The sequence below is a fragment of the Emys orbicularis genome, chromosome 8 (assembly GCF_028017835.1).
Source record: "Emys orbicularis isolate rEmyOrb1 chromosome 8, rEmyOrb1.hap1, whole genome shotgun sequence".
Lineage (NCBI taxonomy): Eukaryota > Metazoa > Chordata > Testudines > Emydidae > Emys > Emys orbicularis.
The window spans coordinates 95181593-95196188 of NC_088690.1; the positions used below are offsets into that span (position 1 = coordinate 95181593).

The following is a 14596-nucleotide window of genomic DNA, read 5'->3' on the forward strand; positions in this document are numbered from 1 at the left end:
ACTGCCTAACTTATGTTAACTGACAGGGCGTTGGACACTCCAAGAACCTGTCACCCTGAGTTATTCTGCACTGCAGTGGTTTCTTTTTGAATTCTTATGAGTCCATCACAAGAATCTTGATGGAGATTTGATTTCTGCTGCCTGTTTTATAATAGATTTTAAAGCCCAGATTCCTACTCGTCCTTTTTTCATCCCTGTTAAAAAGCACTTATTATTTCAATACAGTATTGAAAACAGTAAAGAGTAAAAAAAAAAAAAACCCAAACAAATAATGAATGCAGCTGTATGTACAATACCCGGCCTCTAAGTAGCTCATAGGCAGTAATTCCTAAAGACCACCAGTCAACAGCAAAGGAATAGCCTGTAGGTTTTGTTGAGTTAAACATCTCAGGCGCTGAAAAATACAGAAAAAATTGTTTGCTTTATTTCAGAGTCTCAAACAGTAATCATTGACTATTTTCAGCAGTATATAATGTTTCAGTCCCAAGGTGTGAAAAGCATTCCAGACTGTTCTAGTTACCGTATATTTAATTTGTTCCCCTTTGCCCAGTCTTTCACTTGATTATTTTTTGGTTTTTAACAAGCGATGACAGTATCAGGCTGGTTGGGATTCCTATCACCTAGATACAGTTCTTTTCCGAGCTCTGCCATTGCTATGCTTATTAACCTTGGGGAAGTGACTTAACCTCTTGGCCTCAGTTTCATAATCTACAGTAATATTTAGCTACTTCAAAAATCATGGTGGGAGGCTAAGTTAAATGCTGATGTTTATATAATGCTTTGGGGTCATTACATGACAAGGTCTATATAATGTGTCACTGCTACTATTTGTAGTTTCCGTGGGATGGTTACTTGAGGCCAATTCCCATCCATTAGGAAATTACTGCACTTTGGTGTGGAACCAGCATCTGACTCATTTAATAGTTTGACCCAACTTTTCATATATGTCTACACTGAGAATTGAACACATATTAATATTTGGACTTTGCAATCTAATGATATGGACAGTATAAACAGGATTAGTGTGAAGTATTCTCTGTCACTGACTTGCTCTGTGATCCTAGACAAGACTTTTAGCACCTCCCTGCCTCAGTTTCCCTCATATGGGAAATAGTACTATTACTATTTTCTTACCCTAAAGGGGTGTTGTGAGATTACATCCATTAATGGATGTAAGAGTCTTGGGAGCCTTGGATGGAGAAATACAAAGTATTATTTAAACACTCAATGTATAATAGATAAAAAATTTAATTAATTTGGTGTTACAAAGTGTTTGTATGTCTCCTAAGAATTATGCCACTCATTGGGTTAAACTAGTTTTCTAATATTACGTAACTGACTAGGGGGTGGGAATTCAATCTATTTTAGGTTCTTATACAGCCTCTATCACCATAATATTTGATCACGTCACAATCTTTAATATATTTGTCCTCCCAACATGCCAAGCCCCTGGGAGGCAGGGCAGTGCTATTATCCCCATTTCACGTATGGGGAACTGAGGCATAAAGAGGCTCCGTGTCTTCCCCAAGCAAGTCTGTGTCAGAGCAGGGAACTGAACCCTGCTCTATCAAGTCCAAGGCTAATATTGACCCAGCTATCCTCTCTTTTTATCCTGCAGGAGATGTCCTCACTCTCAAGTTAGAGCCGTCTCAACCTTTTTTATTTGAGAGGTCAGCTAATTTCCTCCTTCATATCCCCTTTCCTTTATCTGAATCCAAAAACACTTTCTGTCTAGCAGAACTTAAAAGGGTAAATTGTAAACACTGCATTTGGGAGATACACACATGGACCTAATGCAAGCTATATTTCTGGAAAGCAAGGAGTGACTTCTAGCTGGGCATGGGCCTAACAGCCATTGCTTTTATAGTAGAAAGCTGCTAGCCTGACAGGAAGTAGGGCAGGGTCAGAAGATGACCTGACCTTATTAGCTCCATGTGAAAGATTAAGGAAAATGCTGTGATATTTTTAGGGGGTGGAGGGTGAGGATCAGTGTCAAAGGAATAAAACAAAACAAAGGGGGAAATCTGGTGCGGGGGATTTGTTTGTATGTTTCTTTTTATACTACAGGGTTGAGTCAGGTGATCTGAAGGGTGAAAGGTCAGCTCTGTTATGCTAATAAAAGGAGCCCCCCATGGAGGGAAGGAATAATTATGATGGGATGGCAGCAGTAAGGGGAAAACCTTAGATAATGCTTTAACTTTCCTGTACAGACCATCCTTGCTGTGTGAGGTGAGGGTCCTTGTGCTATCTGCAGTGAAATGCTTTCATGACTGTTATGGTTGGTCAGATTTATAGCCTATTTTACAGATAACTTCTTAACTTTAAATAAGGAACCTCTCAGTTCAAACTGCCCTAGTTCTGGCACCTTCTTTTGTCAGCCATTTCCTGTGCACTGTTGGTCAGATTTTCCTCTTACTTACAGTGGGGTTACCCTAGTGTAACCCCTCTGACTTCACCCATACAAAGTGGGATTGCCAACAGTCCCTTATTACATGGGATGTCCCTTATTTTCATCTCTGTACAACAAGATTGGGAGTTGCTGAGTACTGCAAAAAGCAGCAAGCAATACCTCTGGTGAATGTAGGTGAGTACTGCTTAGGATTATTATTTATTGTTGATGATGATAATATTGGGAAGAGGGGTGGGGCAGGGGTGCTAAGAAAACAGTCTCTTATTTTTGAAATACAATGTTGGCAACACTATATAAAAGTGATGTCAAAATCAGGCTCCTCTTGTCTCTGAATAGCCAGGTATTTTACTGGTTTAGCAATTAAAGAGGTATAAGTAAGAATTTTCTGCATTAGTGGCAGGGGAAAATCAATAGATGAAACTTCTGCAGCAGCAAGAATAGTAAGCAAGCTCTGTCTGAAAAACAGACTGGGTATTTTTGCTCCATACACCCAAACTTGAGTGGGTAGGTAGACAGAGGAGATTTGGAGGGAGGTTATAGATGCAGCCTTTTTAGTGACAGCTGGAATATCATTCCACATGGAGAAAAAATGTGTAATACTCTGTGCTATTGGTGTGATCTGGTACATTCCAAAGACATAAGAGTTTGCTCTGACTAGCATTAAGATGAAGAAAGAAACAGTATCTGTGGCAGTGATAGTTTAGCAATATCCAGACATGGAACAGATTCCCATCAGTGGCAGGGAATACTCACCTCCAGCCCTGCACGCTGCATTTTAAATACTCAGTCTGGCTTAACTGAACAAACTGATTCTAGTGTGTGCCTCCACTGTAGTAAAACCATATATAGTAGACACCATTATTGTATAAACGTCATAGGTATCCAGGGAACCAAGACTAGAACCCTGTTCCTTCAACCTCAAAAACTGAGGGCGCTGCTCCTTGATCTAAAGTAGCTCCTATAGTGAGTAGTAGTAGCAGCAAGTCTTATCACTTCAGGGGTTCTCAACCTTTTTCTTTCTGAGCAAGCTATAAAACCTCTGTGGCCCACCTTTGTCACAACAACTGACTTTCTGCATATAAAAGCCAGGGTCGGCATTAGGGGGTAGCAAACAGGGCAATTACTTGGGGTCCCATACCACAGGGAGCCCCATGAAGCAAAGCTGCTTCGGCTTCAGACCCATGCAGTGGGGCTTCAGCTTTCTGCCCTGGGCCACAGTGAGTCTGATGCTGGCCCTGCTTGATGGACCCCCCCGAAGCCTGCTCGTGGCCCCCCAGGAGACCCCAGTTGAGAACCACTGATCTACTTTGTGGCCCCACCACTAGACAGCAACATTCCTCACTCATACACACAGTAGCCCTGCTACTTTACTTAGCATGGGACCAAATTAGTGCCTTGTGCTCTCTATAGGGCAATAATGCAATATTTGTGGACATTTGTTCTTTCTCCTAACCAAGGACAGAAGAAAAAAAATGGTGTCCCTACTCCCTCTGTCACCATGGCAACCGACCCTGCTACCAGCACAATGGGAACCCAAAGATTTTCACCACATTTTCCTAGCAAGAGCATAACACTTAACACGTGCAGAAGGTCAGTGCACAAATGTGCTGCGCACTAGGGAACTGACTCATCCTGCTGGCCCTTATTTCCCTCCAGCTTATTTTCAAGCTTTTTCCCTTGTGCACCTCAGTTTCTAGACTGCAGCTGGGCTGATTGTTTGGTACAGATGGGCACAAATTCATTCATATCAACAGGGTAAATAATTTAAAAAGGGAATCTTCAAAATGAGATCGAAAACCATTCTCATTACTTTCCTGCCAGTTGTGGCTGTGATGTTTGCATCTATCCAATGCTCCCTATATATAAGTGTAGTGCATTTTTTATCTTAATGTCTATATACTACTGTGCAGCCACACTGGCTTTTCTTTGTCCTTTTAATTTTATATTTGCAAAGGAATACAATGTTAAACAGAGGATATTGGGCTAGTGGTAAAGCACTGGATTAGCACCCAGGACTCCTGGAGCCTGATTCATCCCTTCCTTACATGGGTTTATATGCCAACGTAATTTACAGCGTGAGACCCTGCATTCTTTCCCTTGGCATGCTATTTGATCGATGCAGCTCATGCAAGTTCTACAAGCCAAATTCTGCTTGCCATTACAGCTGGTCTAAATCCAGAGTAACGCTATGAACTTCAGTGTAGTTAGTTCAGATTGAGACCCCAATCACGAGAGGTGCCTCTGAGCAGCTTCTGCAAGGTACTCAGTCCATGCTCAACACACACAGGTGATGTTCAGCCCTTTGCAGGATTGAGTCATTACACCGGTGTAACAGACAGCCTAATTCAGCTCTGTGCCTCAGTTTATCCAGCTATGAAATGAGGATAATCATGCATATAGTACCTTCCTCATAGAGGGGATATGAAGCTTAACTAAAATTTGTAAAATGCATAGAGCGAAATTTTATTTAACACTCATCTGACCTGGGCACAAGAAACTTGAACAAGGCCTTGTAGCATGACAATAGTGTCACTGAAATTAGTGCCTCCAGCAGGCCTCTCCTGGCTCCCCACTTTTTTTGATAGTTAATCACTCTATGGATCCCAATTCTAAATCTGTATGAGAAAATATTTCACAGATAGGAGACAAAAAATTTCTGGCAAAAAGAATCTTCCTTTTTCCATCTGTGGCTTATCTCACTTAAAACCACAGCATTCCTACCTGGCAGGAGTGGAAAAAGTTAAAACTTTCTGAAAGGATTTTACTTCTATCCTCATATATCCCTTGAATTAAGGGCAGGTATTAAACAAAGAATGGCCATTTAAGTAGCCTAGATCTTTATGAATTCTTACCCATATATGGCTTTGTGCCAGCGATCGTGGTGACCTGCATCCCTTTAGTCAGTATCGTGGCAATGTTGAAATCTGTGATGTGCACATGTCCTGAAAGAAAAATTGGAGTTAATAAATCATTCATTTCTATTTTGTGTTCAATTCTGGTGCTGCCAGTAGATTTTTAAACCCAGACCTAATCTGCTTTATACATTCTTAAATGGTATGAAGATTTGGAGCGGAAAGGGGGTTTCATAGGCAACATAACCTTCTTCACAACATCTCTTTCGGCATCCAGTGCTAAAGGATTTTTGAAAAGGAAACAAAATACTTTTTCTGCTAGTTAACTATATGGCTCACCCCTCCAATTGACTATAAATGGCTCATGGAAGCAGCTAATCGCTGCAGTCTGGACAACAAGGTATATACTTTCTTTGGGGCAAGGGCTGCTTTTTTTGTGTTCTCTGTTTGTACAGTGTTTAGCACAATGGGGTCTTGGGCCATGACTGGGGCTCCCATGTGCTACCACAATACAAGTAAGTAAATAAATAAATACTGGGAACCTGCTAAGAATCCAAGCAATAACAAAATGTACTACGTCACCAATTCATTTCCTTTTTGGAAGAGCAAGACACGGATGACAAAGTAAATGAGGTCCAGACTAATAATACCTTAGCAGAGGGGATTATTAACATGTCTATGGGAACAGCATAAGGGAAACAGACTTTCAAATTTTCTGATATCCTATTTGATACACATCACTGTAAAACTTCTCACAGCAGCACCCAACACACCTCCATAGATATGCAGCACTTTAATAGTACATTAACCAGTTGTATACAGGATATAAGAAATTATGAAAATTGCAACAAGTAGATAGAAACATACAGGCTAGAAGCTAGACTATAAAAGAGAAAACAGCATTTTTCTGAGCACTGAAACTGAAGGAAACATCCAGTGAACCACAAGAGCAAATTTACGCCTAAAAGGTCCAAATCACACTTAAGCCCTGCAATTAATTTATATTTCATAGAATAATTCATTAAGATCATGATATTAGTGTTATAGATGACTGAATTATCACTTATCAAGAAATAAATCCTTGATAATCAACTAGTGATTAAATAATCTAATCATCCCATTCAACTAACCAGGATCCTGCTTGGAGACACGGAAGGTGCCTGTGTAGAAGGGGATCCAACTCATTGGGAATGTAACTCATCGGGAACCTAACTCTTCCAAGTGAGCCCAAGGCCCCCAAAACTTTGGTAAACAGGAGGAGCACAAGCCTCTCTTATTCATAATTGGGGTAAACTGCAAGTACATGACTCCAATCAGTTTAATAGCTGGAATATTAGATTACCGTAATGTGCTCTGCATGAAGCTCCTCATTAAGACCACTCAAAAACTAAAGCTAGGGCAGAATGTGGCAGCCCACTTCTTGAGCAGTTCACATGGGAAGCACCTTCGATTGTGAAATTATTCATGCTTTTACAAATCTAATCTAAATAAATATAGTCTCTTAATGGTTAATAGGAATGAATTTTACTCCTTGATGCATAATCCCACAAATGGGAGATTTGAGCACACATTTCCCTTTACTGTCTCCCCTTTTCATTTTGTCTTGGATCATTATAAATAAAAGACTTGGTTCAAGGTAAATTCATTTCTTGGCATGTTTCATAAACAGGGGTAACCGGGCGGAGTTTAGTGGCCTGTGATGTGCAGGAGGTCAGACTAGAGAATCTGGTGGTCCCTTCTGGCCTTGATTCTATTCACCTTGTTATGTTACAATATGGCTGTGACATTATGGGCTCAGAATACCATTACCCACTCAAAGAAGACACCCATAAAGATGTTTTGCGCTATCGAGAAAGAACGTAATCCAGACCTTGCTACAGCAATGCCGATTTCAACTATCCCCGTGACCTTCAACTGGCATGGCCAGAATTGTAGCTCATTTCTAAGGTCTTCAGCACATTCCAAGAGAGAACATTCATTTAAAGTTCCACTGCTTTCAAGTGTTTGAGCATTGACCTTCTAGCCTACCTAAAATCTTGCCCATTTATAACTTCATGCTTTTAATGTCTTGCCATCTTACTCCAGCAGGACATAGCTAGATCTGCACCAAATGTTTCTGTATTGATGAAACCTTAGCAGCAAAACTGGGATGTTTGGCATGGGAAGTTTGTTAAATGTGGTGAAATCCACTCTTGGGGTGGGGGTGGAGGGGTGGAGGAACCACACTGGAAAATATTTTCCAAGTTTTTATCCTCTTTGATAATTTGCCAGTTTCATTGCTACCTCTCTCTAAATAGCCATAGTCATCCCCTTCAAAATACAAAAGTAAATAAAGGGGGGGGGCAGTAATTTCTGGAGGGATGGGAAGGCAGGTGGTTGGTTGTAATTGTCTTGTTCCTGAGTGTTCATTAGGGCTATACACAGGGAAGTGGCAAATATGAGTCCCTTCCCAAAGGTAAAGAAAATTATAGGTGAGTGAACTCAAGGGCTGGTGAGCAGACCACAGGGACCTGTAGGTTAAAGGGAGAGAATCACCAACTTCTATCTTAGGTAAGTAAACTAGACTGCTCCTCTCAAATGGGAGAGAGAATTTTTTTCATAAGGGTGGGCCACTCAGTGAGGGCAGCTGTACCTGGCCCAAAGAGGCAGATCCACATAGCTCTCTGGTAAGAAACAATTCATATGTTAAAATTATTATGTTGATTATCTTTGATCCATCATATTAAAACTGGTGTCTGGGTAATTGTTATTACTGAGAACTCATTCTGTACTGACCTGAATCTTTTTATCTCAACATTCTAAACTTGACAATATTGGCTTTACAGAGACGGACTTCCCAGCAGAAGGCATGCAAAGTTTGTTGTACAAAATTTCAGGCAGCCTGACACAAGGGTTTTGCCACTTGCCAAGAACGTGTTTGCCTGGCTTTCCCCCTCCTTTTGTTTCCACCTACCTCATCTTCTCTCTTTGATGCATACATTTTCTTGCAGGCACTTTGTACGTTACTGCTTCCTGGCTAAATTCAGAACCACAATTATGGAGCAGGCAAATCAATCTGGCACCTTTCTGCAGTGTTGCTTCAATCCAAAGGATGTTGGACCATATCAGGGAATTTCTGTATTAGAACCATAAAGTGTACGTGTATAACAAGTCTGAGGCCAAGATAGACAAGGGGTAAGATTCAGAGGGGTAGCCGTGTTAGTCTGGATCTGTAAAAAGCAACAGAGGGTCCTGTGGCACCTTTAAGACTAACAGATAAGGGGTAAGATTGAATTCAATTGAATTCCCCACACTTTAGGCCTCTTGCTTTTCCATTTCTGTGTCTCTCCCTCTCTGTGAGAAACATGAAAGGCCAAACTGCTAATTGTGTTAACACATCCTAAGACAGAAAGTCTGTTCTCAAAAAGGAATCAGGCTTTGCAAAAACAACTGTAATTGTTCTTCAAAACAGAACACAGCTTTTAACTTGTTTGCTATGTATGTTAAAGTTTAAGTAGATTTGCAACATCCTGAGAGTTGCTAGAAGTTAAGAAATAGTAAAGTAATAAGTGATAAATGTATGTTAAAATAGAGGATGTATGTGAATGGATGCTGGATTTAGATAAAGGATAAATTGATTTAGATAAAGAATGAATGGTCAGGGAAGTGCCAGCCTAAGAATTACAACTTCAGTCTCGATTGGCTGAAGAATGCGCAGACTAGAGATTATTGGATGACCCCCGGTGGGCAGGCCGGAATCCACCCAAGTGCCCCCCCACCGGATGGAGGACTGAAGACTCCCGAAGAACAAGATAACACTCAGACATTCAGCCATCAGGGATGTGCCACCTGCTAATTGATAATCACCTCAAACAAACATCAGCAGGACGAAGCAATTCCCATAGACTTGTATAAGGACAAAATCCTATAAGAACAGACTCTAAAGACTGAAAACCTTTGAGTTTGGTTCTGCAACCACCCTCCAGGAGCATCGGATGCGCATCTGACAAGGACTCGGCTCCACCCTCATGTGCAGACTACCTGGCCAGTACTCTGCCATGAGCAACCTCTAGTCTGGTAACTATAACAACTCTGCAGAACTTGTATGAATGAGTGTGTGAATGAATAAGGAATGGTAGTGAAATAATATTGAATTGCATATCCTGATTTCTCGCTCTCTCTCTGTATTTACAATAAACCTGGCATTTTTGCCTCATCCCTCTTAAAATAATACCAACAGGATCTTATATTAGTGTAACAAGGAGGGCACTTTTAAGGTAATATTGCTCCCCAAAACAGCAACAAAAACACGTCTGCGAACCTAAATGCCAACCTGGCATAAGGAAGGCAGGGGCATTAAGGGTGAAATCACTGCAACCACCTAGAACCTGAGTATTTGGGCTCTATGTGCATGGAGCACCTGGCAGTTAGGGAGGTGAAATCCACAGCGTCTGCTGAGTCCTGGATTAAGAGGCACAGTCCCTCTGCACCTGCTGAAGGTGGTGTTGGGGCCACTGGATCAGCATAAATATGGCTTTGTAACTTCTCCTGTGCACTCCCTTCCCCCTCCAGCCTTCCCCTAATGTGGCCTTTCATGGCATTCTATGTGGAGCCTAAGCCAAGACCCTTCCTGTCACATACAAGGGACAGTCAGGCAGCTGCTCAGCGGGCAGACCTCTGATGCAGAGTGGTGCGAACACCCACCGCAAGGCCCTCTGCACTGCAGTGAATTTCACCTTTTGAACCCCTGTGGGCTGTGTGGGCACAACCCTGCAAGGTGCTGAAGGCTGCCAGTGACTGGGTGCCCTCAACTCCCACTGAGTTCAAGCATCTCCTGAAAGGTGCTGAGCCTCTCAGTCCCCAGAGACTTCAGTGGGATTGCAGAGTGCCGAGCTTGACAGGAACAGTGTCTTTATCAGGAACAGCAAGCTTCATAGAGAGGTTCTGTGCATGTTATGATGTTTCAAAGACTCCTCAGCCTTTTTTCTGAAACAGGAGAACATTGTTGAATTGCTTTTCCTTCCTTTACCCCAGAGATCAAGCCCACACCTGTAAGAACCTCCACCTCTGCTCACTGAGTTAAGGGCTCATGAAATCAAATCGTATTGCTTAGGCATAGCTAGGAATTCACTCCTGGCTTTATTTCAGGTGTTAAAGCTATATAAGTAAAATAAGATCAGCTTTTCTGGAGAGCAAGAACAGAGACTCTACTAATGAGTTTCTGGCCTGAATGATGCAAGAGGGTTTTATGTGCCTCTCCACAATCCTGGCTAAATATTTCTTGTGAAGACACAAGAATAGGGCTATTGATACAGGTACTCTGTGGCTAAATTAAAAACCAAAATTAGAGCCTACGAGACTTTCCCAAGATCATGTAGTGATCAGGATATAAAGCGCTATACAAATATCTCACAGAAACACACAGGTAGAGAGGAAATAAAATAGAATAAAGTCCAGACAACTAATCAATATAACTTTGAAATTTAAAAGGGTCAAGCTCACAAAGCTGAAAACAATTATGAGCCAAATCACCTGGGAGGAAGAATTTAGTCAGAAAAATGTGAGTGACAATTGGGAACTGTTTAAGAACAATTTAATAGACGCCCCAAAAGCTACAATCGAGGAAGGCCATATTAGTTAAAAGAACAACTTGGTTTAGAGGGGAAGTGAAAGCCGCTATGAAAAAGTAATATATAACAAATGGAAGAAAGGGAAAATTAATAGTAATTAATATAAATTAGAAGGTAGAAACTATAGAAAATTGATAAGGGAAGCAAAGAGATACAAGAAGAACTCTATGGCCATCAGAGTTAAGGACAATAAGTTTTTTAAAATATATTGGGAACAAAAAGAATCCCAATAATGGTATTGGTCCTTTACTAGATGGGGGGGGGGGGGGGGGAATTATCAATAGTAATGGAGGGAGAGAAGGACAGAGCCCCTCTTAGGGATGACCAGACAGCAAATGTGAAAAATCAGGACGGGGGTAGGGAGTAATAGGAGCCTATATAAGAAAAAGATCCAAAAATCAGGACTTTCCCTATAAAATCAGGACATCTGGTCACCCTAGCTCCTCGCCCCGACCAACCAATCTGGGGAGAGTACTTGACCCTCCATGCCCTCCCCCCATGAGTCGCCTCTGCACTGTGATGATCTTACAGGATTGAATGAGCTCAGTATCAATTGGGGTCAGCAGACCAGGCACAGGTGCACTGGCCCTGCTCCCCACAAGTTCCCCACAGGTCCTAAACCCAGTCCTGGAGGGAACAAGTCCTTAGTCCATGCCATTTCAGATCCTGTGCAGTGTGGCCCACACTACACTCCATACCCTCCCCAGGGCACAGTCAATATAGATCCCTTTAGTGTTCAGGACTGAACCAGGAGCCCATCTTCCTCCATCACAATCTCCATCTGGGAACCTGTCTCCTTTCCCTTATTAAGCACTGCCTGCTACCAGAGCCTCCCCTATCAGGTGCTGTCTCCAAGACCCTGTATCACCCACTCTTTCATCACAGTGAGAGAGTTTCCCCCTCCACTCCCCCCCCCCCCCCAGTTGTGAGGGCATTTCTCTTTGGTAGGCTCTGAGGTTCTTCCCGCAAGACCCCTCTAATCTCATTTTCTAACAGACACCCCCCTGTTACTTAGTCTGATTACACCCGGGGTAGTCTGCCCCATCTCCCCAGGCAGACACCTCCTTCACGGGTTTCTCCTCTCATCCAGCTTCCATAGTCCTCAAGGCTCCATGGTTCCTTACACTTCCCAGAAAAATCATGATGGGGAGACCATGTCTGCATGTTTTGGAGCTCTTGTCAAACTCTGTCCTGTCACTTTAATCACTAGCAGTAGCTCAGTTGAGGTATCCATTTCCCTTACAGATATTGTCGTCAGTTGCTCTAATGTTGCTGCCTCTTGTTGCAGGATCCGCAAGACTTCCTCCATGTCCACATTTCCTCCCACAACTATGTTTACTCAGTCTGGTACCACTTTGTCACAAGCCCAGGCCTCATATTGTGCCTCGGTTTCCTCTTTTGGCTACATAAATCAGACTTTATCTGCATCAGACTTTACCTTCAATAAGCTCATGTTGGGGTGGGGAGAGGGAGGAGGAGGGTTATTCATCAATAAACTAACAAAGAAATTGTCCCAGGCTTCAGTTTCCTCCTCACTGAAGTCATTGGCTTCTTACCTCCATTCTTCAGTAAATCACCAGCAGTCCTGCTTGCCTCCCAGACTCAACTGCTCCACCCGTGCCCATGCTGGAGTTCAGTTCCTATCCTGCTATTCCTCCTTGGAGAGCTAATCTCTTAGTTACTTGCTCCTTCTCCAGAGTGTCTCTTGGTCTCTTCATCTTCCTATTCCATTCCCAGGAGCCAGGCTCTCGCTGTAGCTCTCTCTGGTCTAGAGGCAGTCTCCAGCTCTCTTCCTGGAGCTTCCTGACAGAAGCTCCCCACTGTCTCCCATCCCCAGGGACTCCGACAGTCAGGGCCGCACAGAGGATTCAGGGAGCCTGGGGCAAAGCGGGGTATCTTGTACTCACCGGGCGGCACTCTGAGTCTGCGGCATTTTGGCGGCGGAGGGCCCTTCAGTCGTTCTGCGTCTTCAGCAGCACTGAAGGGTCCCCTGCCACCGAAATGCCGCCGAAGACCCGGATAGCCACCAGGTGAGGAAAGGGATTCTCGGCCAGGGCTCGCAGGGCCCCTGCAGGGCCCGGGGCCTGGGGCAAATTGTCCCACTTGCCCCCCCCCCCGGGCAGCCCTGCCGACAGTTCTCTGGGGGCTCTTACTGTCAACTCTAAGCCCCCATTCAGGGCTTGTCCCCACAAAGGCCTATTCCACCTCCTGTGTGTTCCTCCAGCTTGTCACAGAGCTTTTCTAGAGAGAGCTTCCACCCCTCTGCTGGGCAACTTTCTCTTTATAGCATTCTAGCAGTCTCCCTCTAACTCAGTTGGTCTATTTCTAATTAGCTAGGGGGTACCACCTGTTTGCTCCCAGGTATTCCCCACAGAGTCGTCATGGGCCTGTTAGGCCATGATCCTTCCTGAAGGCCCATTGGCACTGTGATACTGCCATAAATGTTGCTTTCAATGTTCACAGCAATATGAGTGCAAGGGATATTTGGTGCTACTGTCCCTTTGAGTGTATCTTGCAGGATATGATATTTGCTTTCATGCCAGACAGCATGTCAGCCTTCTCTGCAGGGAATCCCTCCACACTGGAGGTGAGGATTTTAAGTACCATCTTTGGCTGAGACCCGAGGAAGGGCCATTTATATCAACATCTATGTCTATATCGTCTACTGAAATCTTGGTGTGTGTTGTCCAATTTGGTCTCTCCCATGGTCTGTTGCAATGGGAGATTAACAGGGTCATGAGTCAGAAACAGCAGCTAGTAAAGTTAGACATTTTAAAATCAGCAAGTTCGTATAACTTCCATCCAAGAGTTTTCAAAGAGCTGGCTGAGGAACTGGCCGGACCATTAATGTTGATTTTCAATAAATCTTGGAACACCGGGGAAATTCTAGAAAACAGGAAAGAAGGTAGTGTTGTGCTAATATTTAAATAGGGTAAACTGGATGGCCCAGGTATTATAGGCCTGTCAGTCTGACATCAAACTTGGGCAAGGTAATGGAGTGGTTGACATGGTATTTGATTAATAAAGAATTAATGGAGGGTTAGGTAATTAATGCTAATCAACATGGGTTTATGGAAGATAGAGCCTGCCAAACTAACTTAATTTTTTTTTTTTAATGAGATTACAAGTTTGGTTGATAAAGTGAATAGTGTTCATGTACTTAGACTTCTGTACAGTGTTTTATGGAGTATCACATGATATTTTGATTAAAAAATGAGACGATATAAAATTAACATGGCACACATTACATGGATTAAAGCTCGCTACTGATAGATGTCACGGTGTAATTATAAATGGGGAATCATCCCCGAGTGGGTGGGTTACAAGCAGGCTCCCACTGGGCTCTACGCTATTTAACACTTTTATCAATGACCTGGAAGAAAACCTAAAATCATCACTGATAAAGTGTGCAGATAGCACAAACATTGTGGGAGTGGTAAATAATAAAGAGGACAAGTCACTAATACAGAGTGATCTAGACTGTTTTGGTATGCTGGGTGCAAGCAAACAATATGTGTTTTAATACAACTAAATGTAAATGTATACATCTAGGAACAAAGAATGTAGGCCATGCTACTCTCCCCTGGGATGAGTGAGTCTGAAAAAGACTTGGGGGTTGTGGTGGATAATCAGTTGAACAGAAACTATCAGTGTAAAGCTGTCGCCAAAAGGGTTAATGCAATCCTTGGACGCATAAACAGGGGACTCTTGGCTAGGGGTAGAGA

The 14596-nt window shown here is 42.9% G+C and overlaps 1 protein-coding gene across 1 annotated transcript in view; it reads right to left on the reverse strand.

Annotated features, from left to right (window-relative positions):
• The window catches only part of STK32A (serine/threonine kinase 32A), a 69970-nt gene that overhangs the window by 14601 nt on the left and 40773 nt on the right, over positions 1–14596 (reverse strand). The window contains exons 5-6 of the mRNA XM_065409734.1: positions 5263–5352; positions 297–394 (exon numbers count right to left, since the gene is read on the reverse strand). Of these exons, the coding sequence (XP_065265806.1) occupies positions 297–394; positions 5263–5352 (188 nt within the window). The remainder of the gene's footprint in view (positions 1–296; positions 395–5262; positions 5353–14596) is intronic.